The 26,996-nt window shown below is 39.2% G+C and overlaps 1 protein-coding gene across 1 annotated transcript in view; it reads right to left on the reverse strand.

The window, feature by feature from the left end:
• Positions 1 to 26,996, reverse strand: part of ITFG1 (integrin alpha FG-GAP repeat containing 1) — a 226,241-nt gene that overhangs the window by 51,871 nt on the left and 147,374 nt on the right. Inside the window, exons 11-12 of the mRNA XM_056136673.1 lie at positions 19,113 to 19,263; positions 16,886 to 16,994 (exon numbers count right to left, since the gene is read on the reverse strand). Coding sequence (XP_055992648.1) covers positions 16,886 to 16,994; positions 19,113 to 19,263 — 260 coding nt within the window. The remainder of the gene's footprint in view (positions 1 to 16,885; positions 16,995 to 19,112; positions 19,264 to 26,996) is intronic.

Raw genomic sequence — 26,996 nt, forward strand, 5'->3', positions numbered from 1 at the left:
CAGTGTGGTGAGGGTTGGAGATGGGTGGAGGAATTGGTGAACAGGAAGTTACACTAGGACAATAATGGAGATTTTGGTCACTGTGGTAGTGGTGGGGTGCAGCAACCATGTACATCAAAACAAAATCTTAACACTACTGTAACCATTTCATTTTCATTTCATTTCATCATCCTGTTATTCCTGTTATAACCCACTTAACTGTTGGTTGGTGAAGATAGGGAAACTGAGGTAAAGAAAAGGAGAGAGTGATTTTTCTCAAACTCACATTGGGGCTGGAGCGATAGCACAGCGGGTAGGGCATTCGCCTTACACGCGGCCAACATGGCCGACCCGAGTTCGATTCCTCCGCCCCTCTCGGAGAGCCCGGCAAGCTACCGAGAGTATTCGATATGCCAGACACAGTAACAACAAAGTCTCCAATGGAGACGTTACTGGGCCCGCTCGATTTATTCGTCGATTGCCTCGAGCAGGCCCCAGTAACGTCTCTTTCATCCTAGCCCTGAGATTATATTCAAGGCTCTTTAGGAGAATGAGACCCATCATTGTTACTGGTATTTGGCATATTTGGTACGCCACGGGGAGTTTGCCAGACTCTGCCCTGTGGGCAGGCTACATTCGATAGCCTGCAAGTTTGTCCAAAGTAGGAACGAGATAATAAGATGTCATAAAAAGATGTCCTGATAAGATGTCCTGATAAACTGTAACCATAATAATTTTTAAACGGACTTCAATACAAAAATAAAACATTATGATTTATGTTAAATAAAAAAATGAGTCAAAACTCAAGAAGAATGGGGAGAGGAGATGAGACAATTACTCAAAATTAACATAAATTTGGTATAGGCACATGAAAAAGTGTACATCATCACTGATTATCAGGGTAATGCAAATCAAAAGGACAATGAGATAGCAACTGAAGTCAGTGAGAATGCTCTTTATCAAAAAGTCTGGAAACAATAAGTGTTGGAGAAAAGGGGAACTTTTGTTCACAGCTGGTCATTCTGTTACTATGCCTATTTGGAAAATGATTTGATACTTTTCAAAAAAATTAAGAATGGAATCTTCCTTGATGCTTCACTACTGCAATTCCACTACTGGGCATATACCCCAAGAACTCTGAAAGATTAATTTCAAAAAGAAATATGTACACCTAATGTTCACTGAAACATTATTTACAGCAAATATCTAGAAACAATCCAAGCGCCTGAAAACAGATGAAGATTGTGGTACATAATTTCTTGAGAGACATTATAGTGGGTAAGGTGCATGCCTTGCATGAAGACAACCTGGGTTCGTTCCCCAGCACCCACCATTTTTTCCAGAACCACTGTCAAGAGTGATTTCTAGGGGCAGGAGCGATAGTACAGCTGGTAGGGCATTTGCCTTTCATGTGGCCAAACTGGGCTCAATTCCCAGCATCCCATATGGTCCCCTGAGCACCGCCAGGAGTAATTCATGAGTGCAGAAGCAGGAGAAAGCCCTGTGCAGCACCAGGTGTGACACAAAAAGAAAAAAAAAAAAGAAAAAAAAAGAGAGTGATTCCTAAATGCAGAACAGGAGTAAACCCTGAACACATCATGTGTGGCCAAACAAACAACCCCAAAAAAACTAAGAAAGAAAAGGAATTATGATATACTTCTCAGTTATATGAAAAGATAAAATACTGTAGTTTGCTGTAAGTTGAATAGAATTACAGTCATGTTAAGTGGAGTCAGAAAGAAAGGAAGAAAAAGATGAACAACAGAGGATACCACTCATTTATGAAGTAAAGAAATAAAGCAAGCAATTAGACAATCTCCATTTGGAAACAACCCTGAGATAGAGTCAACAGAACTATGATCTGAGGTTGCTAGTGGGTAGGTGGAAGGGGACCCTGGGATAAAGGGATTCTAGTACTCCGGTGGTGGACACTGTATAGCAGCATTCTAAGTATAAAATAATAATATATGAAATTGTGGGCTGGAGAGATAGCACAGTGGTAGGGCGTTTGCCTTGCATGCAGCCAATATGGCTGACCCGAATTTGATTCCTCCGCCCCTCTCGGAGAGCCTGGCAAGCTACCGAGAGTATCTCGCCCGCATGGCAAAGCCTGGCAAGCTCTCCGTGACGTATTCGATATGCCAGACACAGTAACAACAAAGTCTCCAATGGAGACGTTACTGGGCCCGCTCGAGCAAATCGATGAACAACGGAGGACCATGACCATGATGAAATTGTACTATTACAAACATTTAATAAAAATAATCACTCAGAAAACAAATTGTCATAAGAACAAATTACAAATTTCTGGATTAAATTAAAATTTTTAAAAAAATTTTTGTGGGACACAACTGGCAGGGCTCAGGAATTTGTCCTGGTGGCTGGGGGACCATATGGGATGCCAGGGGACCATATGGGATGCTGGGGATCAAATCCAGGTTGGTTGCATGCAAGACAAACACCATACCCACTGTACTGTGTTCCAGCTCCAATTTCTGGATATTTCAAATAAGTTTTTTTTAAAGATTAATGAGATAGGAAAATAGTTTATTAACAAATGTTGAACTAATAAATATGCTTAATAAATTACTGGCTATTAGTAGTTCATATTAACTTAAAACATGACAATGTAATATATGATTCCTAAGTTTTCTTTAAAACGATAAGCAGATTTTATAAAACATACTATAGATGTACGTGACACCATCATATTTATAAAATCATATTTAAGTATAAAATCTCGATTTCTAGCTTTGTTATTTAGTTTCTACTTAGTAATTTACACGAATGCCAAAATCAAAATATAGCAATGTTCATTCATAAGCCCTAACACCAAAACAATGTGCAGGCTGTGAATAAAGCCCAAGCAAGAAAGGTCAACACTGCATAATGGTTTAAATGAAAAGTTCTTGCCTAAATTATGGAATTCTTTTCATATTCATTCTTTGTAAATGTCCTTAGCTTTAGTTTCCATAAGAGTAAAAAATAAATATAAAAATCTAATCTGATATCTAAAATAATGTTCACATTCCAGCCATTTTGGTAATTTAGACAAAATTTAAGACACTGTATAAAGTTAGTTGAATATGCTCTGGATTACACGCTCATTCGCTTTCATTAAAATTTTCATTTACCACTGGGCATACTGTATTCAATACACTTTTTTTGAGTTCTAATTATTTATGATTATGTGCTCATTGTAAAAAAAAATACAGAAATACATCAAGTAAAAAGTGAACGTCTTTTTCTTTTTTAGGTTTTTGGGCCACACCCAGCTGTGCTTAGGGCTTATTCCTGGCTCTGTGTTCAGAGATTACTCAGGAGACCACTGACAGTGCCAGGGATGAAGAATCAGTCACATGCAAGGCCTTAACTCTTGTACTATCTCTTTGGCCCCAAAGTATCTTTTTTTTTTCCAAAGTGAATATCTTTAAGTAATTTTGATCCTGTTCTATACTACATACAAATATATTAATATTAAATTGGTAGGTCTATCATTTTTAGTCAAATTTGCTTTATTATTTCCAGTCGAGTAAGTGAAGATTTTATTGTCTGAGATTTCACTGGTTTGACCTTGAATACTGAAATCAAAGATATGAGAATTCATAAATTGATTATAAATGTCCAGTAATACTACCATTGAAAATGAAAAATCAGTCAGCACTCACAGAATTTAAACAAATAACCCAAAAAGGTAATTTAGGATTTTGGGATCTTGTAAGGAGTTATACACTCCTTGACATGTGTGAGTCACAGGTATTAGAAAATAAAGAGAACAAAGAAGTTAATGAAAAAGCAGAGAATTCAACCGTAGTCTAACTTTTTTCTTTGCTACATCTTCTCTTTATTTTTTTACATTAAAAAAATTTTACTAAAGCATCTGATTTACAAAGTTATTCATAGTTGAGTTTTAGACAAACAATATTGCAGCATTGATCCCACCACCAGCGTTAACCTCCCACCTTCCCAAGTTCCCTCCTAAACCCCCACCATTTCCACACCCCCCTCTCATAGCCTGAACTCTTGACAAGCACCTTTCTAAGCTGGGTTGTTAAAATTTGGGTCTCTTGATTTCAGTGTTGCGTTGACTCTGTGGTTTGGATATTTGACTCTATCATTCTATCATTTCCTAACCTTTGTACCTGAATCCCCTGACCTGCCCCATCCCCCAGCCCCATTCCTTCTCATCTGTCTCTTCTCCCTCTCCACTCCACTTTTTCCTTCTCTGCCCTATACTTTATGGTCACACAACTTCTCTTTTATATACACAATTTACACATAAAACTTTTGACAAATTAAAAACACAAGACATACACTTCTCCATTAATTCCCTAAACATCTGCATAATGATATAAACATTATGAAAATAAATGGCAAATACTTTGAAGACAATCAGAATGGGTAAATAATATTGAGAACACAGCAAACAATGACTAGGTCAGAGTAAATAGAAAAGCAGTAAACTGATTCCTTAGCAGACCACTGAAGAACTGCTAACCTTGGAGATGTGATAGTTGAGGACAGGGTGGGGCTGGGCAAAATGTGTAGTTGAAGGCCTTCAGGAGCTGAGCCAAGACTCCTATCTGATGATATCTGTTACTTGTAGGCTCTGTTTTTCTAAGTACAGTGGGGAGTTTGCTGATACTCCCAGAGAAATTGCCCTAAATAGTTTTGAGTCCTGCGCTCCCCTGCCATCCCCCCAGAAGCACAAAGGCTCAGCAATGCAGGATAATCACATCGTTTTACTGCCCAGAAATTCTTATTTTCTTTCCACTTTCTTTAGACTTAGACTCTAAAGACCTCTTGAATGGAAGCCAAGAGATGAAATGCATTAGTGGTACTTTTAGTGTTCTTTGTTAGTGATGATCACAGAAGTATTTTACCACTAGGATGTCACTTTTGTCACAATCTGAAAACTTGGAAGCTGCCATCTTGGTCAAATACCTCTGCCAAGTTCCCTGTTTGTGAGCTCAAGGGAGATCCTGAATTAAGGAAGGAAGAAAAGGAATAGTGGCATTTGTTTGCTGGGCAGAGTTATATATGGTGATTTTGCCACCCTTATCACTTCCAACACTGGTAGGAATATAAACAGAGAGATTCTCAACACAAGGAACACAGAAGAAAATAAATGTGAGCAATCATACAAATGATTCTTACCTACATAGGAAAATACGTAGGAAAAAGACACAAACTTCTAAGACTACCATGCCATTTGCAAGAAGAAAATAAATATTTGCAAAATTCTATACTTGCAAAGCTAGCATTGAAGATAAGATATTTATATATTTACACACACAGGTACTCAGAAAGTATATTACCATTTATAGCATTAACATTGGTAATATTAACATTTGTAGAAATTTCTGAAAATCAATGGAGAAAAAAGAAATCCATAAAAAAGAAATTAAGCCACCAGCAGGTCAATCTATACCTGTGAGGCGAGTGCACCGTCAGACTTTCAGATACCCCAAAATTGCTGCTGTGCCTTTGCCCAGACCCCAAAAACTTGGGGCAAAGTTTACCAAGAAAGTAAATGCCCAAAAGTTAGGTATGTGGGAAACACACCCACAAACCATCTCTGGCTCAGCTATATAATTGGAGGCATGGCCTCTCTGGTTCCTAATCGAACTGCTTAACGGTTATGATCCCAGAGACTCAGTAACGAATCTGGGAACCCAAAGGCTTTTGTAAGAAATGTGTCCTGTTCCTGCAGTAGGTTACTGGGGCTAGGCCACCCCAGGTAGGAATAGGTTGCGTGCTTTGGCCTGTTCCCCTTGGCAGCCCGGTGACTGCCATCTTCCAGAGGCCACTGGACAGGTTTGGACCTGCAGTGATGAGATACATGGGGCCTCACCAGATGGGGATAGAACCGGCCCTTTCCTCCCCATCCCAGCGAGACCCCGAGTTACCACCTACAAACGGCCTCTCTGGCTCCTGATCAAGCTGATTAACGGCCATGATCCCAGGCACTCAGAAACAAATCTCAAAACCCAGCGGCTTTTGGCAGAAATGTATCTGGACCACATACAAGGTGGCCGCCACCTCAGAGCTTATTGGAAAGCCAGGTATGAGCCAGCTGTGAAGGGGCAACTGCAGTCTCATGGGAAAAGGGGCGGTACCAGCTCGTCCTTCATGTCCTACCAAGGTCACGAGTTGCCCCCCATGTGCGGCTCTCTGGCACGGCCATGGCTCCAGAGGCAAAAAGACTTAATCCAGAGCCTGGCAGCTTGCAGTAGAAAAGTGAATGGACCATGTGTTAAACTATGGCGCCATGCCTCCCTGGGAGGGAAAAGGTGTTGCTCCCTTCCGCCTTTCTCCCCCCACCATCCCCCCCGGCAGCAAGGTGGCTGCCGCCTCAGAGGTTATTGGAAAGCCTGGTACAATCCGGCGGTGATGGGGCAGCTACAGTCTCTTGGGAAGAGGGATGGTACCGGCTTGTCCTTCATGCTATACAGAGGTCACGAGTTGTCCCCCACAAGTGGCTCTCTGGCATGGCCATGGCTCCAGAGGCAAAAGGACTTAGTCCAGAGCTTGGCAGCTTGTGGCAGAAAAGTGAATGGACCATGAGTTAAACTACGGCGCCATGCCTCCTGGCAGGGAAACAGTGTTGCTCTCTTCCACCTTTCTCCCCCCCCCTCCCCCCCCCGGTAGCAATGTGGCCACCGACTCAGAGCTTATAGGAAAGCCAGGTATGAGCCGGTGGTGACGGGGCAACTGCAGTTTCATGGGAAGGGGGGGTGGTACTAGTTCGTCCTTCATTCCCTACAGAGGTCACAAGTTGCCCCCCACGAGCGGCTCTCCGGCATGGCCATGGCTCCAGAGGCAAAAAGACTTAGTCCGGAGCCCAGAAGCTTGCAGCAGAAAAGTGAATGGACCATGCATTAAACTATGGCGCCATGCCTCCCCGGGAGGGAAAGGGTGTTGCTCCCTTCTGCCCTTCTTCTCCCCCCTCCCCCCTCCCCAGCAGCAAGGTGGCCGCAGCCTCAGAGCTTATAGGAAAGCCAGGTATGAGCCGGCAGTGATGGGGCAACTGCAGTCTCATGGGAAGGGGGGCAGAACTGGCTAGCCCTTCACGCCCTACCGAGGTCATGAGTTGCCCCCCATGAGCAGCTCTCTGGCATAGCCATAACACCAGACACACAGAAACCAATCTCGTAATTATCTGGCTCTGTGCAGAAATCCAAAATCACAGCTACATGACATTATATGATTCTCATAACCAGCTATAGAAAACAAAGTATTTCACAATGCCTTTTCAGCAATTCTGATTGTTGGAGGGGAAATTCTAAAGAATAATGGTGCATCTTTTGTCGAAATAATGAATGTAATCAATGTAGAGAAGAGTTAAGTGGAAATCATCTGCTTCACAGGCATTGTGAGGGGTGGGAGGGGGGTATATTGGGGTTCTTGGTGGTGAAAAATGAGCACTGGTGAAGGGAAAGGTGTTTGATCATTGTATGACCGAGACTTAAACCTAAAAGCTTAGTAACTTTTCCCACAGTGATTCAATAAATAAATATAAGAAAAAATAAATAAACTATTAAAAAAGAAATTAAAAACTAGACTGAAGTAAGGGAAAGATGTACAAGTTGTAGCATGATTAAAATGGTCACAAAAAATTGGTAAAATGTGTAGTCTAAATGATCGCTATTAATGTGGCTGTGAATTGGCAGGAATTTGTAAAACAGGGCACAAAAAATAAACACTTGTTCATGCAGAAATAATCCTCAATATTTCAGCAAAATGGATAAGCATGCAGAGGTCAATAAATGAATCTCATCTTGGAAAGTAAAAGTAAAGTTACTGTTAAGATACAAAATGTGCAAGAGTTAACCCTCCCTCCCTCCCTCCCTCCCTCCTTTCCTCCCTTATCCATCCATCCTTCCTTCCTTCCTTCCTCCCTCCCTCCCTCCCTCCCTCCCTCCCTCCCTCCCTCCTCCTCCCTCCCTCCCTCCCTCCCTCCCTTCTCTTTCTGTGGGGCTAAGGGACAGGGGACACTTGGCAGTTTGCAGGACTTAGTCCTAGTTCTACACTCAGGGATCACTCCTGGCAGAGCTCAGGGGAATATATGGAGTGCCGGGGACCAATCCTGGGTTGGCTGCATGGGCTGCATGCAAGCAAGGCAAGTGACCTGCTCAGTGTACTATCTCTTCAGGCTGCTTTGCAGGCAGGCCTGCATTCAATTCCTGGCACTGCCAGATATGGTTCAAAACCAAACCCAACCAAAATAAACCAAACTCAAACCAAAACAAGAAACAAAATGTGTTATGTTAAAAATATAAGTAATAAAATTAGAATGTAAAATGTCCAAATTATCACTGATGGCGTGAAAGAAAAAAAAATAGACTAGAACGTTGTTCTGATTAAAGGGAGCTAGAGAACCCCCCAAATCTGTAATGCACCCCTCTCTTTATACAGTGTTTAGGAAAGCATTCTGTTGATTTGTTTGTGGTGGAAACCTGTGGGGGATCATAAAGAATGCTAGTTTACTCTGAAAGACACTTACAAAAACTCTACTTGCCCATATATTTCTTTGACTGAGAAACAGTGACATTTAGCACAGGCCTACTTGAGCATGAGAGTAGCAGAATACTTTCAGGGCAAAATCAACTCTGAACATTGTAGATGACTTCCATACCAGTATCTGTCTGAATTAAGGAAAACTGCCTTTTTCTTTTTTTGAAAAAAAGGGAAGAGGAGATCAAAACAACTAGATAAGCTTTCCCAAATGACTGAGTTAAACTGGGAATCTCATTTCCCATGACCTTTCTGTAAAGCATGTTATTAATATTTATGTTAACATCTTAAATGCAAACTTGTCTTGTTTTCTAAACTTAAACCTCCTGTACCAAACTGAACTCTGAATTTAAGTTTAGAGATGCATGGAAAAACTCTCCCCTTGACACTGTTACGGAGAGGGTGTGCTCTTCAATGGTGCCTAGCCAATTTTAGGTTAGGAAGTCATAGCTCAGAGATCGCAACTCCTTCGGTATTTTTTTTTTAATGTTTTATATTGAATAGCTTTCCTTTCTACCCTGAGCAGAGTCCCGGTAGCTGAAGACCTCCAAGATCCAGCCACAGCCAAGCTGAGACCACTCTCCACACACTAGGACGGGCCTCATGCATGAAGGAACTGGCAGAGGAACCCTGGGACCCGGGGTTGAGATCTCCAAGCCTGCTCGGTTTGGGACTGGACCTCCTCCACCCAGATCCACCAACTTCCAGTAGTTAGACAGTTATACCCATCACTTGCCATGTAACCCCATCAACGGCCAAGATCCAGAGACTATAAAATCAAGCTCCCGGTAGATAACAACGCAGAGTCTCCTGCCCCCGTGCCTAGCTGTCCTTACGGAGGCCCTTGGAGGGGTGTGGGTTGAGTTTCCCTCTTCACCCTGAGTAGAGCCCCGGCACCTCCGGGACCCAGCCACAGCCATGCTGAGACCACTCTCTACACACTAGGATGGGCATCACACATGAAGGAACTGGCAGAGGAACCCAGCTGTCGGGACCGAGGCTGAGATCTCAAGCCTGCTCGGTTTGGGGCTGGGCATACTCCACACAGTTCCCCCATCTTCCAGAAGCTAGACAGTTACATCCACCAACTACCGTGTAACCCCATCAATGGCCAAGATCCAGAGACTATAAAACCAAGTTCCTGGAAGCACGCAGCCACAAATGACCTCTTATTGTCTATTTCTCACTCTCAGAGAACCCAGCAGGCTACAGAGAGTCTCCTGTCCACATATATGCCTGACTGGGAACACCTGTAAAGGTGATTAGAGGCTGGGCCAAAAGCTTCTATCCTCTTAGAGAGCCCGGCAAGCTAGTGAGAATATCCCGCCCACACAGCAGAGCCTGGCAAGCTACCCATAGCGTACTTGGTATACCAAAAATAATAACAATGATGGTTCTCATTCACCTGACCTTGAAAGAGCCCTCAATATGCCATCGGGCTACACTAGCATGTGACAGGGATGAATAGAGACGTTACTGGTGCCCGGTCGAGCAAATCGATGAACAACGGGGAGATAGTGATATATTGACTATTTGAAGACACACACAATTAGGAAGATAATATAAAGAACCCCCATTCCATGGTGACCACCATCTTTCAGAGTCTATTGGACAGAGAGGTACAAGCTTGCAGTTATGAGACATGCGGGGGTCTCATGGGATGAGGGATGGAACCGGTCCTTCTCCCCGTACCGAGGAGACTCTGAGTTGCTGCTCACAAACGGCTCCTCCGGCTCCTGAACAGCCATGATCCCAGAGGCACACAAACCAATCCTGGAACCTAGCAACTTTTGGCAGAAATCCCCACGGACTTAATTACTAAAATATCAGAAATCCAAAATCGCGTGGCCAAGACATCATATGCCCTTCATTATCAGCAACAGAAAACAAATTATCTAATGATGCCTTTTCGGCAGGGCTGATTGTTGGGGGGAAATTCCAAATAATAATGGTGGGTCTTCTATCAAAAAACTGAATGTAATTAAAATAGAGAGAGAGTAAAGTGGAAATCATCTGCCACACTGGCAGGAGGAGGGGTGGGATGGGGGTATACTGGGGTTCTTGGTGGTGGAACATGTGCACTGGTGAAGGGAAGGGTGTTTGATCATTGTATGACCGACACTTAAACCCGAATGCTTTGTAACTGTTCTCACAGTGATTCAATAAAAAAAAAAGAATCCCCATTCACATTTCATTAAACTCAAATTATCAATAAATCATGGCTAATCTTGTTCTTCCTACATTTCATTTTCTACTTCTATGCATTACTTTAAAGAAAAAAATCTCAGCAACTCATTTCATTTTCAAATAGTTCATGAAAATTATGAAAATCTTAAAAAGGCTAATTTTTTTCTGAGTGCATGTATTTAGAGGGATTCTTTTTTGGGGGTGGTGGGAAAGCACCCCTAGCAATGCTCAGGGTTTACTCCTGGGTCTGTGCCTAGGGACCCTTACTGATGGCCTCAGGGGACCAAAATGGGGTGTCAGGGATCAAACCTGTGCTAGTCGCATGCAAGGCAAATGCCCTACCCACTGTACTGTTGCTCTGGCCTCCAGAGGTAATCTCTTTAACAATATTTTTGGTTCGCTTTTAGTAAGATAACAAAATTTGCAGCTTTATTAATACCTTTTATTCAAGAGATACATGGGGAAAAAATCAAAAATACTTGGGCCTGTTATACATCATACATTAAAATCAATGAAATACATATGCAGATGTTGAGTTTATGCTATAATAACTAAAAAGACTCACAAATGAAATGTACATTACTTTTTGAGATGAGTTTTACTGAGGGATTTCAACAGATGCTGGCTGAGATACTGAGTCTAGGCTGGATTGTGGAAAATTACTTCTGAGGCCTTTCCCATCTCTAAGATTCCCTGATCTTTTTGGTAACTTAAAAAATGTAAGTGAATAAATACTAAGGAAGGATTGAGAATCCTAATTTATATGTATGTATTTTTCCACGTGAACAATTTCAAGATGGTCAAAATCAACAAATTTGACACTGGCTTTTTTATTTACTCTGTGAACTACCTTCTCTCTTTAGCATTATAATTAATATTATTACGAATCTGAAATTTGAATCTCTTATCAATGTTAGGAAAAGCCTATGTTCCATTCGGTTATAAATTCAGAGTCCTGTCAACTTCTATCCTAGGGAAAAACGACTCTAAAGTACTCGAAGTAAAGACATCCCAAATGCACTCACATAAGTTTATAAATCTGTAATGAATAGAGAAATCTCAATTATACATTTTAGGAGCAAAAACAAAGGTATTTTAAATATAAAAGTAGTTTAAACCTTAATAAAAAAGAACTTGCTGAGTACAGGGTAAACTTCATTTGTCTTAACAATATATAAATTAATATCTTTTACTTGCATTTTTTCTTATACTTCACTGATCTGCATCAATCTTCAATTACATATATGAGGCAAATAAAATTTTGAAGAGCCAAATAATCTGTATTGTATTTGAAAATTTCAAATTTAATAAAGCAGTTCCTTAAAAGTACATTAGTCAAATTCAAAGTTTCAAGTCTATAGCTATCTCATTAAACAGGAAATACTTTGAAAGATAATTAATTTGAATATATCACTGTAATGCGATAGCACAGCAGTAGGGCCTTTGCCTTGCACGCAGCCAACATGGCCGACCCGAGTTCGATTCCTCTGCCCCTCTCGGAGAGCCCAGGAAGCTACTGAGAGTATCTCGCCCCCACGGCAGAGCCTGGCAAGCTCCCCGTGACGTATTCGATATGCCAAACACAGTAACAACAAAGTGTCCAATGGAGACGTTACTGGGCCCGCTCGAGCAAATTTGAATATGTGTGTGTGTGTGTGTGTGTGTGTGTGTGTGTGTGTGTGTGTATGTGTATATATGTATCTTCAGTCTAACACTTTCCCAACTGAGCTACTGAGTAGGGCGTTTGCCCTGCATGCAGCTGACCTGGGTTCGATTCCTCTTTCCCTCTCCGAGAGCCCAGCAAGCTATCAAGAGTATGCCGCCCACACGGCAGTGCCTGGCAAGCTACCCGTGGCGTATTCAATATGACAAAAATCATACTCCTACTCCACATCCAGCCATCACTTCTTGTAGTGCTCAGCAGATCACATGTGATTCCAAGGATCAAATGTGGGTCAGCACATAAAAAGCAAACACCTTACCTGCTGTACTATCTTTCTGGACCAGTATTTAATTTTTGTTTAGAGAAATACTCGTGCTTATTGCTATCTCCAATGTCTGGTAATTTAAGTCACATATTAAAATTGATTAAAAACATTTACTTTCTTCTAATTATAACTGAACTACAGTCTTCCAAATCAAATATGAATTGAAATAAAAATGTAACTATATTTCTGTGTTTGGATTAACATAAGCATGTTGGAAAATACAAAATCATTTATTGTCTCTTTCATACTATATTCATGTATATCTGTTTGTATATAAGCATGGTGGTGGTGTAGGATTTAAATAATATGAATGCATATGATATGGAATAAATATACTATATAAATAAATATATAAATAAATAAATAAAAAATAGTAATAACAAGTCTCACAATGGAGACGTTACTGGTGCCTGCTCAAGCAAATTGATGAACAACAGCAGACAGGAAAGTGCTATATATATGTCAAATATGTATATATTTGACACAACATTTATTTGAGGTTGAAGCAAAAGGGTTATTTTAACAGTGTCCCATTACAGTAACAAGTGTCCCATTAAATTACCCACTGCATGATACTTCTTTCTTGACATTTTTTAGTGATGTAAGCCTGTGAAATATGTACATTAAAGGTTTCCAGGCATAGAGTTTGAAAGATGGATAGACCTGAGAAGTAAGATATTCACTCAGTGCTTTCTTTTCAATAAATGCCTAAGCTATGCTTTAGATATCAGAAAATAAAAGTCCTAGAATTAGAATTTTATGTTTTGGTAAATTGTTTCCTAAAGAATATGGAATCAGAGGCATGGCATTAAGCAATGCCTAGGTAGTAGAGAGATTGTTTCAAACTGAGAGTCAATACATGACTCAAAGGATAGCTGGCCATTTTCTTAGTATAATATCTTAATGCTTCATCTGTGCCAAGTCCTAAATTATAGCACATAAGACACTGAATCAAAAAAACACAGACTGCTCACAAGTTGCTAAGACCAGCTGTCATCAAACCCTGGTGCCAGTCGTAAACCACTGGTCTTTTGCCTTGGTTGTAATTGCTGGATGAGTACACAGGACAGACGCTGGTTCAAAGGTATAGAAAGATTGAAGAATGCTGGTTTAGATTGCAAGTACACGAGGGGAAAGAGATGCTAATCAAAATAACTCAAGATTTCAGAATGTTACTCAAATATCCTGGACTGGATGGAGAGGGGAAAATAGGAAAATGGATAGGGAGAGGAGAAAAGGAGAAAATCTGTAATGTTCAAATAAACAAGAGACTGTATGCTGTCATTCACAAAGGAGATTGATTCTAGTGACCAGATATTTTGATAGTTTTGTTTTAAAGATGAAATTACTCTGCTTGTATAAATCAAGCAGTTGTACTGGATTTAGTAATTTATCAATATGGGATGAAATTCCAAACCTTTGCTTCAGTATTCATTATTTCAATTAAATTAACTGAACCATAGGAACTGGGAATGTTACATAAGGGAAAGAGCACATGTTTCACATCTGTGAGCCCTAAAGTTCGATTCCAAGCATTGTCAATGAAAATAAATCTAAATTTATCAAGCCAATTTCTTTTAATCAAGTATATATAGAGGTTAAACAAAAAATTATCCTCCTCTTCTTACTTAGGAGTTTAAAGTCGAAGGAAAACTACTGAACAAAAACCAAAGAACACATAACAAAACAAATTCAAACTAGATGATGACATACCAAGTATATACCAAACTTTTTGTTGTTCTTGCTCTAAAAATGCTAAATAATTGCCCCTACAAATTGGCAAGAGCAGAGAAATGGTTCAGTGGTAATATCAATACTTTGTGGAAACACCAGTAATAAATATGCGTTACTATTAGATTATTCAAATGAGGTTGATATTTTATTACAAAGAAAGATTATTTTTTCTTTATAAATCTCAATATTCATTATCTCTTGCTTTTTTATGTTCATCTACTTATCCAACTTCAAGATGGTAATAGTTATATAAAACACATGCAATTTTCTTAAGAAATGAACCAAAATGCCTGTCACCATTTAACTAAATAATAAAGTAGCACAATAACAGATCTTCGAAACCAATTCTGGATAAAACTCTCAGCAAACTTGAAACAGAAGGAACTTTCTTAACACAATATGGAGCATTTACATAAAAGCCTACATTTAGTGGTGAAAAATGGAATATTTTCCCCCAAGATCATAACCAGGCAAGTATACACATTCATCATCAATATTACTTAACAGAAAAGAAAGGCATAAAGATTCAAAATGAAGTAACAAAGTTCTTTTTTTGTGGTTGAGAAGACTGCCTGTAGAAAGTCCTATGGAATCTTAAGTTTTCACAGGGGCCAGAGAGAACACAGAGAGTTAAGGCACATGGCCCATGGTATATGGTGCCCCCACCCTACCAGGAATATCTGTGGAGCAGTTGGGTGTGGCCCAAAACCCAAACCAAAACAAACCAACAATCTTCTAGTCTATAGAATGGGAATCTACTTTCTCAGTGATGGAGAAGATACATACAAAGCAGAAAGGATAAGTAAGAACTCTTGAAATGAAGGCAGTGGTTATGAATTTATGATTACATGTGTATATATTCGTGTGTTGTGTGTTAAGTGATACTTAAATATCCTAACTTTGTCCACTAATAAAAGAAATAATAACTCACGAGTAACTAGAACTCTTGAGCAGCTAGAACATGGCTCTTAAATACTAAATCCTTTACTAAAAGGAAACAAGGCTCCTTGAAGAAAGTGATACTATGGACCTAAGGTAAGAGAGATACATGTTGAATTGTTATGTCAGAGAATAAGCTTAAAAAATATTGGATATAGGGATATAGTGTGTATAGGATATAGCAGGTAAGACCCATGACTTGCATGCAGCTGATCTGGGCTTGATCCCCTGCATCCCATACGATCTCTTGAGTCCAGGAGGAGAGATCCCTGAGTGCAGACTCAGAAGTAAGACCTGAGCACCAGTGGGTGTGGTTCCCCAAATTAAAACCATCATGACAACAAAGCATCCAGTTTGAAAGTGCTCCTACTAACTCTGATATAGAGAATATTTTAAACATTAAAAAATACAATTTTGTTCATTGAATAAAATAAAATACACGGATTAATATTGATAAATAAGCTGGAGAGAAGCAGATCTTTCTTATAGAATGCCAATGCATCAGGAAGGTTGAAGACAGAGAATATTTCACCATGAAGCAGTAACTGACAATAAGCTAGCTAGATATGGTAGTTAGATCTATTTTATAAGAAAAAGCATAGGGCCAGAGAGACAGGATAGGAGGTAGGCCATTGCCTTACATGTGGCTGATGTGTTACAACCATGGTATTATATATGATTCCTTGAGCCCTGCTAGGAGTGATCTCTAGTACAGTGCCAGGAGTAAACCTTAAGCACAGCTGGGTGTAGTCTCCCAAAACAAAACAAACAAAACAAACTTAAGGCATACTAAGGTAACATGAGAATATCTCTCCAAACTATAAACCAATTACAAATGCAAAATTTAAAGTAAAGAAACCTGGCAGTTATCTAGATGACCAGAGAATTAATATTAACAAAATGCTGGTGAGACAGGCCAACATCATGTGCTTTAGGATCTGAGGAACTGAGAAATATATATTATACATTCCTGTAAAGACTGCATGGACTTGAGTTGCACATGAAGGAAACAGGTTATTGTTAAGAATGCAAGGCCTGTTTGTTTAAAACTGGTAAGAACATGAAAAGGTTTTTCAGGTTGAAGTAGTGTGAAAAGAAATGACAAGTAAATATAACACAAGAAGTATTTCTGGACAAAAGAATCCTGGCCTAGAAAGAAAAATCCTGTCAGTGTTGGAGTATATCTGAATTAAGGATGGTGCCAACCTGGGTTTGATTCCTCTGCCCTTCTCGGAGACCCTGACAAGCTACCGAGAGTATTCCGTCCACATGGCAAAGCCTGGCAAGCTACCCATGGAGTATTCGATATGCCAAAAACAGTAACAACAAGTTTCACAATGAAGATGTTACTGGTGCCTGCTTGAGCAAATCAATGAACAATGGGAGGACAGTGCTACAGTGCTACAGTACTGGGATAAAGTTGATTTCCTATTGTTGACAGTTATACACAGAACATGTCCTTATTTTGGGAAGTTTTTATTGACAAGAATATAAAATTAACTATTAATACTTAAACATAAAACATATGAAAAAATACTCACCAATGACTTTAACAAAATACGCATCAGCTTCAAAGTTATTTTTAAGTGTATGAATGGCAAAATCATTCTTTTTATATCCTTTACTTAATACTACAATGTCCAAGATTCCCTGGCAAGAAATAGAAATATTAAGTCATAAAACAAGACTAAAAATGATGAAAATGCATGGCATTTTTATTTCTTCAACTTGATATAAAACACGTTACTTGTAATAATAATTTAAAAATATTTACACTATTACAGAAAATATTAATATAATATACTTTAAGTCATCAAATATAAATAAAAATATTTCTGAGATAATATAATTTTTAGAGATAACAACATTTTGGTAACTTTACATAAAATTTTGACAGGTTATGGTATAGACTGTCAAATACCTTCCAATCACCGGATGAAAGAGTATCTTTTTATCTGCCCTGGCTACCATGGGGTATTATTGTCTTTCCTTCCCAAAATAGTGGAAATCCTTGGGCTTGGGATGTATTTTATTGTGCATAAATAAAATGTATGCTTATTTAAATGTCTATTTCACAGATTCTTTTTTTGTTGTCTGTTCTGGGGCCATGTTGGGCAGTGCTCTGTGCTCAGAGATCACACCTGGGGTCCTTGAGGTACCTTAGGCAGTGTTGGAAAGCTAACCAAGGTCAGCTTGTATTCTTTCTATTCCCTATTTCACTGGCTCTTCAGATTAACCATTTACCATGTTTTAAAATATACTGGCCACATTTTTTTTGGTAAAGTGACTGTTCTCAGTAACAAGAGTGGGTATTGAGTGATATAATCTCATTTTGAAAAGAAACTTTTTATGGTTAAAAAAAACAGACTCACAGCAAATTTTGTATATTTTAAAAACAAGGAAAAAGTTTACTTACAACATTTAGATAAACAAAATTGAAAAATGAGTTTTAGAGTTGGGAAATAGCTCCAGAGTTATGGGCACATTCCTTGCATACTCTATAGAGTATGAGCTCCACACTTGGCCATGAGTGACTCCTGGAGCACCACTGGCTGGAGCCAAACACCGTTAGGTTTGACCCTGGTGGCCCACAGCAGTGCCTGAGGAATGCTGTATCACTGTGAGTGGCCCTTGAGCCCCCAGCGCACTGCTCAGAAGGTCCCTCTAAAAAATTGGCTTATAGTCAAGTCTTTACTATTTCCCTTTGTGATAGTTTACTATTACAAGCATAAAATAAGCATAAAATTGGGATTTCTAGAAACAGAAACAGCAAATGGAAGTTACATGAGCTTTGCTAGTGGTTAGAAGAAAACAGGTACCAAATAATTATGTAACTGATTATTAGATTCATTAAAAAAACATAATTGAGAATTAGCTTCTTATAAAAAGACAGGCCAAATCAAAAGTGGGCTTGGGGAGATCTAAAGTCCCTGATGGGCATTTATTATTTTTAAATAATCTCTTGGGGGTCCTGTAAGTAGTGCTCAGGAAGCCTAGGGTGTCTTCCCTGGTGATTTTTGGCTAAGCAGACTGTCAGTTTAATGTGGAGGCCCAAGTACCTGGTGCAGCTCAAGTCCTGCAGTGCTGGGTATTACCCAAGGCACCCTTGCATTGTTGGGGGCCTCCAGGGCAACGTTTATGTTATGCTGGAGATTGAACCAGAGCCAGCATGCAAGGCTAGCACCTTCTACCTTTGTACCATTCTCGGGCTCTAACAATTAGGTTCTTTTTATCAGTCTATATTATTTTTCTTAACCTTTTCTTTTTTTTTTTTTTTAAATATTTGAGAGAAGGAAACCAGGACCCTAAGTGCCTTTTACAAGGTCATGTGGGAACTAAAGACAGAATCACAAGAAACAGATGTCGTTTCTAGTGCACAAAGTTAAAATGAGGGTACTGAACTCATTGTTCAAAGATTTTGTACAGGTTCAAGGGTTATCCATATATTGTGTTTTTGTGTACCGGTGCATATGCACACATGCCAATCTCAAGACATCGACAGTGTGTTTCAAGACATATGCCAATCTAAGCAGAGAGTGAGAGGAGTTTTCATTTTTTACTGTACTGGTATCAATAGATTTGTTCTTTCTGCTATGTAACATTATAGGGTCTTTTTTAATTAGCTCATTTGCTTTATCTCATGTACATTTCTTTAATTAAGTCATTTGCTTTATCTCATCTACATTTTGTAGTCAAATTGGGTAAAGTGAAGTGAAATGAGATGGATGGCAATTAGGCTCTAAATACACAGGAGAGCTCTGAACTCACATCTTCATAAATGTCAAAGAAGGTGGCAACCATGGCATCTCTGATTTGATTTAGGTCTGACAGCTCCCAGTAGACTTTAAACATGCGATGTGCCCTCTCACAGCTTGCATTATTACAAGGGACGTTCTCCAGTAAAAAGGCCTGCTGATTGCTATAAGACAAAGGAAAGCATTAGTTAAATACTGTATCATACTGTACAGCACCTGCTGTGACATATTCCCTAGATTCAAAGCAATGGTAAGCTATACAGTGAACTATTATAAAAATTCTCACATCTTACTATATTGGATCACAAAAATTAAACTGTTGGCTATCCTTTGTTAGCTTTTGATGAAAACTATGAGGCTAGTCTGTTGCTGGCCTCTCTCTACTTTATGTCTCTTCATTCTCCTTTGCTACTCAATAGCAATCAACCTTGTTTTCCATTAGTAAGTCCTTGAATATAGATACTATTCCTTTAGATATGTGCATCTCCCCAGGTTATTATTTGTATTTATTTTAACTAGACCACCCCCAGTATACCCAACTCGTAAAAAGCCAAATCAGTGAAACTGTAATAGTATAATTCCAACCGCACACGAATCTTTTGTAAGTTCCTCTCTCTTAAATATACTCCTATTTGCAAAGCAGTTACAAACTTAATTTCAGAGCCATATCACCTGGATTCAAATCCTGGTTTTACTTCTGGAAATATACCCTGTGGCCCCAAAACACATTGCTAAAAAGTCCCCTGCACTTCTATGTTCATTGCAGCACTATATATAATAGCCAGGATCTGGAAACGACCCTTATTACTGAGAACAGATGACTGGATAAAGATACTATGGTACATCTACACAATGGAATACTACACAGTCATACGAAAAATGAAGTCATTAAATTTACATATAAATGGATGGACACGGAGAGTATCATAGTGAGTGAAATAAGTCAGAGGGAGAGGGACAGACATAGAATGATTGCACCCAATGGTGGGATATAAAAAAACATTGTATGCGATTAATACCCAAAGACAGTTGAAAAAAAGGGCTAGAGAAATGGTCCACAGTTGGAAGATCAACAGAAGTGGTGGTGGGAGGGAGGGCAGTTAGGATAGAGAATGGACCACAATGACAAAGATAGTTGAAAATGACCACTCTGGACAAGAAATGAGTGACAAAAGTAGGTAAAGGAAAACATGATAACCTTTCAGTACCTGAGAGAAAGAAGAAAAGTGCATGCCATAGAAGCAGGCATGGGGGAGGGAATGGAAGGGAAATGGGATGTTAGTGGTAGGAAATGTACACCAGTGAAGGGATGGATAATGTAACACTATGAGTGAAACCCAATCATGAACATTTGGTAACTGTGTATCTCATGGTGATTCAATTAAAAAATCCAAAATCCCTGAAGGTGTTGGGAGGATCCTACCAGGATGGGAGAAGCATGCTGAAAGTAGACTATAGACCAAACAAACAAAGAAACAAAAAAAATCCAAAATCCTGGTTTTGTAATTTAATAGCTACACAGTCTTAAGTATGTCACTTAACCTAATCCTGAAAAATCAGATGTGTAATTGCAAACAGAGTAATAATGGTTTTTTATATATTAGAAATATTATAAAAATTTAAGTCAAATAATAACCAATCACTAGAACAATTTTTATGATCTAGTTAGATCTTTTTGTTTACATGCACTAGTTTTACTTATGTAGTATAAAGATTAGGACTGAAAGCACTGCTATATTCATCCTCCTGGCCCCATGTAACCAAGCCTGCATGTACTAAGCTGAGGAATAGTGTCCAGAACTCAGCTCTTCTAGGTCTACCCTAAAGACTCTTTCTCCTTCCTCCAGTGTCATCATGCTCCTGGACCCTTCTGTCATTGAACCGTTCCCACAGGAAAACAGGAGCACCTTTTGGGCCATTATGCACCCAATGATGGACTGTCAAAATATTTAAAACAGCTGATAACAGTCTTGAAAAAAGATTCTTACAGAAACACAAGAGCAGTTGGAGATTTCAATACTGCTTTATCACTCCTGGATAAATGAACTACACTAAAACTAAATAAGGAAACACCAAATTTAAAGGTAAAACAATGGGCTTAGCAGGCATATACAGGGCACTATATTATTTCCCAGTGGATATTCTGAAGACAGAACACATGTTGGGCCATAAAACACACTTCCATAAAATCAAGGAATTGTATCAACAATCCTCTTAGACCATGATGCATTAAAACTGGAAGTTAATCAGAAACAGAAATGAGAAAAAACCTCAAACACTTGGAAATTAAACAATTCACTAATAAACAGCCGGTGATTAATGGAGGAAGTTAGAGAGGAAATCAATAGATTCCTGAATCAAATGAGAATGAAGATATTATTAGAGTTACCAGAATATATGGGACACAGCAAAAGCAGTGGTAAGAGGAAAATTTATAGCAATACAAGTGTTCATTAAAAAGCAAGAAAAGGGTCACATAAATAACCTAACCACACAGCATACGCAACTAGAAAAAGAATGATAAAAAGAATCTAAAGCAAGCAGAATGAAGGAAATAATAAAATTTAGAGCAGAAATTAATGAAATAGAAACTGATAAAAAATCAAAAACTTCAACAAAACCAAGAGTTGGTTCTCTAAAATAATAAACAAGACTGACAAACCATTAGCAAGACTCACAAAGACTGAAAACTCTAGAAACCAATTAGAAATAAAGGGGGAAACATCACAACAGATACAACAGAAATTCACAGGATCATCAGGAATTACTTCAAAAATCTTTATGCCACAAAACTAGAGAACCTAGAAGAAATGGTTAATTTTCTAAATTTCTATAACCTTCCAAGATTGAATTAAGATGAAACAGAGTACCTGAAGTGGCCAATTGCTATAAAGAAATTAAAATAGTAATAAAAAGTCTCCCTCAAACCCAAAGCCCAGGCTCAGATGGCCTTACAAATGAGTTCTTCTAAACCTATTAAAAAAAGACCTATTATCAATCCTTCTTAGTCTCTTTCAGAGAGTTGCTGAAATAGTAAATCTTTACACAAGGCAAACATTACCCAATACCAAAACCAAGCAGAGACATCACAAAAATAGGAAAACTGTAGACAACTATCTCTCCTAAACATGGATACAAAACCCCAAACAAAATATTAGCCAATCAAATCCAACATCAAAATTAGATGCAACTATCAAGTAGGATTCAACCCAGGGATGCAAGGATAGTTTAATATATGCAGGCCATATCAATATAAGGAAAAGTAAAATTCATATGATAATATCAATAGATGCAGAGAAAGCATTTGATAAGATCCAATACCCAATTATGACTAAAATGCTAAATAAAATGGGAATGGAAGAATCTTTCCTCAACACAGTAAAAGCCACTTACCACAAGCCCACAGCGAAAAAACTCAATGGTGAAAAACTGAAAACCATCCCTTTATGACAAGGTTGTCCATGCCCACTGCTACTATTTAGTATAGTAGTGAATGTCTTCACCATAGCAATTAGGCAAGAAAGAGGTATTAAGGGCATCCAGATTAGAAGAGAGGAAGTAAAATTCTCAATATATGCAAACGACATGATACTATAATTGGAAAATCCCAAAGGCACCACAAAAATGCTCCTAGAAACAATACTTGCACGGTAAAGTGGCAGGCTGCAAAATCAATGCAAAGAAATACATGGCTTACCCATATGCAAATAATTCAATAGAAGAAATTAAAAAAAGAGACCCATGTACAACAGTGCCTCAGAGAATCAAGTACCTAGGAATCACCTTAAAGACTTATTACAGATAAAACTATAAAGCACTACTAAAAGAAATAAAACGGAACACAAGGAAATGGAAAAACAAACCCTGTTCATGGATTGAAAGGATTAATAGTCAAAATGACAATCTTGCCCAAAACATTGTACAAAGCATTATATCAAAGCAGATAAAGACAAAAAGATATGCTCTTAAAATGAATATGGAGCAATTCACCCTCTAGAATAGCCAAAGAAATTCTAGGATAAAGGAAGATGGGAGGTTTCTTTCTCCCCAACTTTAAACTATACTATAAAACTGTAATAATCTAAACAATGTGGCAATTAAACAAGAATACTTTTAGACCAGTGGAACAGAATTGAGAGTCCAGACACAGGTCCTCAGGTATGTGGACAGTTAATCTTCAATAAAGAAGCAAAAAATATAAAGTGGAGCAGAAAAGTTTCTTAACAAATGGTTGGGAGAAAATATTTGCCCACCACTCATTGGATAAAAGGTTAATATTCAAAACATTTGCAGAACTCTACAAAATCCTACTCCATGAACAAATGGGTGGAGAGGGGAGAGATAAAAATAAACATTTTCAAAAGATATAAGATAGCCAAATGGTATTTGAAAAAAAGCTCTATATCACTTATAATCAGGGTCCTGCCAATTGAAACAAAAATACCTCACACCAGTAAGACTGACACACATCACAAACAACAACAACAACAACAACAAACAAAAAAACAAGTGTTAGCATGAATGCCGAGGAAAAGGAACCTCAATTATTGCTGGCTGGAGTACGGACTAGTTCAACTTAAAAAAAAAAAAAGAACTAAGTGAACACCTTTTTTAAAATAAAAAACTAGAAACTGAGCTTCCATATGACCCAGTCCTTCTACTTATGGGCATCTACCCCAAGGTCCTAAGACCTCTAGTTAGAAAACACGTCTGCACTCCTATATTCACTGCAGCACTATTCACAATAGTCGAAATCTGGAAACACTAAGCATCCAAGAACAGTTAATGGGATGAAAAAAAAACCCACTATGGTACATATATAAAACGGAATGCTATGGGTATAAGAAAAAAATGAAATTATGAAACTCCCTGCTGCATGAATGCAGCAAGAGAATATCATGCTGAGTGAAGTTAGTTAGAAGGAAGGGGACAGAATGATCTCTCTCATATGTGGGGTATAAAGCATCATTGTAGGGGAATAACAGATTCCAAAATGCAACAGAAACTGATAACCTGTTGATTTAAAAAATTTTTTTTTGGTTTGTTTTTGTTTTGGGGCCATACCTGCAACATTGAGGGATTACTCCTGGGTTTGCACTCAAGAACTACTCATGGCAGTGGTTGGGGCACCATATTGAATGCCAAGGATCAAACCCAGGTTGGCTGCATGCAAGGCAAATGCCCTACCCACTGTGCTAGCACTCTGGCCCAACAACTTCTCTTTAGTGGGAAGCTTACCATACTGGGTGAGCTCTAGGTAGAGAGAAGTTGAGACTTGGGTTGGAGATGTGGTGCTGAAATATTTCATGTATGAAGCCCTACTAATAATAATCTGTAAATAGTGTGATATATGGAATGGTCTCTACTTATAGGTATTTTTCAAAATAGACATGTCTTTAATTTCCTTCATATACTTGGAAAATAATGTAAAGGGCTTAATTTTTTTTTAGAATTTTAGTATCTACAAATTATTTTATTTTTAATGGTATTTTTATTTTTAATCAGTTATTTTTATTGAGGTATCATAGTTCCCAATAGTGCTAATAATACTGTTTTGTACTTGAGTGCTACTATACTGTCCCCACTACCAGAGAACAAATAGCTGCATCATTATCCCAAGGTTCTTTCTCTTTACACCTTATTAGAACCCAAAGGTCACAGTTTTCACAATCTCAGGGTTTGTTTCTACTGGGTACTACCTAATCCCTCATTTTGTTACAATACACACATGAACAAGATTACCTGCTACTTGTCTTTTTCTCTCTTATTCACTTCACTTAATGATACCCTCCAACTGCATCCAAGTTACAGCAAATCTCAAGAGTTCATTTATTTTCATAGCTGAATAGTATTTCATTCTGTACCTATACCATAATTTCTTTATTCACCTGTTGTTAGGCAGTTTGGTTGTTTCCTGATATTAGCTATAGCAAATAATGCTGCAATAAATATAAGTTATACATGTATATATTTATGTGTGATTAATAGGAAACAGTTCTCCATCTATTCTTTTGCTGTCCTCGAGAGTAGACAATGAGGAGTGAAACTGCTCATCTGGAAGTTCTATTCTTTTGTTTTTAGTGAGAGCCCTCCAGGCCCAAAGGGATCCAGCCCCTGCAGCTGAAAACCTCTAGAACCCAACCACATCCATACTCAAGGCCGCTTTCCACATGCTGGGGCCAAGCCTTACGCACAAGTGAAGTCCAACAAAACCCAGGCATGGGGATCTTTGTGACTCAGGACTTGGGTTCAATGGACTAGGAGTGGACATCCCCTGTCCGTTTCCCTGTTTCTTCCTATCTTCCGTGACCCAGGGGTCACACCCAAAAGCCACCCCCTGCCAGTGCCAGATAAGATAATCTCCTCATTGGCCACCACCCAGATCACATGGCTTTTTCTCCCTGAAGGGAGCAACGTGACACCTTCCATAGTCATGCCACTGGACCCCGTGCCAGGCTGTTTCACTATGGGCATTCCAGAGGGGGGTGGGTGAGAGCCCTCTCTGCCCCAAGGGACCCATCCCCAGCTGAAAATCTCCACAATCCAACTGCCGCCAAGCTCAAGGTCGCTCCCCACACACTCCTGCAGAGCCTCAAGCACCAGTGAACGTATTCCTGTACAGCAGCAAATGCAGCCGCGTGACACAAAATAATACACTCCCTTCTCCATTCTCCAAAAGTACCACACCACATTTGATGGGGTTCAAATAGAAGGCAACCAATCATAGGGGAAATATATATATATATATATATGCACTGTAGCACTGTCCTCCTGCTGTTCATCGATTTGCTCGAGTGGGCACCAGTAACGTCTCACAACAAATTGTGAGACTTGTTACTGTTTTTGGCATGTCGAATACGTCACAGGTAGCTTGCTAGGCTTTGCCATGGGGGCAAGACAATCTCGGTAGCTTGCCAGGCTCTCCAAGAGGGGCGGAGGAATCAAACTTAGGTTGGCCATGTGGGCCACGTGCAAGGCAAATGCCCTGTTGCTGTGCTATCGCTCCAACCCCATAAATCCACAGGGGAAACAGTGTGAAGATTGTTCTATTTTGGCAGGGGCCATTAAGACATTCCTTATGTATGCATATTTTCATACACACACACACACACACACACACACACACACACACACACACAAAAGCTCACATCACTCAACCTTTAACAACATGTTAGTGATATCCTAAAGAATGTCTTAATGGCTCCTGCCAAAATAGAACAATCTTCACACTTTCCTCTATGGATACTTTCTTGTAGCATTTTCAGTGGTTTTTCATACAAATACATTATTCCAGTTGTGCTTTGGTAAAGGGATTGAGGCTTGGGATGAAAACATCCCAAATATGGTGGTAGGAAAGTGTAATGGTGGTGGGATTGGTGTTTGAATACTGGATGTGATCGAATATTGTGAACTACCTTATAAAATAAGGTAAAGGTAAAGGCCCTCCCGTTGATCATCGATTTGCTCGAGCGGGCCCAGTAACGTCTCCATTGGAGACTTTGTTGTTACTGTGTTTAGCATATCGAATACGTCACGGGGAGCTTGCCAGGCTCTGCCGTGCGGGCGAGATACTCTCGGTAGCTTGCCGGGCTCTCCGAGAGGGGCGGAGGAATCGAACTCGGGTCGGCCATGTTGGCTGCGTGCAAGGCAAACGCCCTACCGCTGTGCTATTGCTCCAGTCCACCTTATAAAATAAAAAATTTTAAAAAATCTTTTCTTTTTAAAATTTTTTTAGTTTTTTAAATTTTTGGCACTGCTTAGGGCTTACTACTAGCTCTCTGCTCAGGGATCACTCCTGCAGGTACTAAGGGGACATACGGGGTGCTGGGGATTGAACCTAGGTTGATTACATGCAATGCAGGTGCCCTACCTATGTATTATTTATTGGACCCTAAAA

Source organism: Sorex fumeus, unplaced genomic scaffold (assembly GCF_029834395.1).
Source record: "Sorex fumeus unplaced genomic scaffold, SorFum_2.1 ptg000122l, whole genome shotgun sequence".
NCBI lineage: Eukaryota > Metazoa > Chordata > Mammalia > Eulipotyphla > Soricidae > Sorex > Sorex fumeus.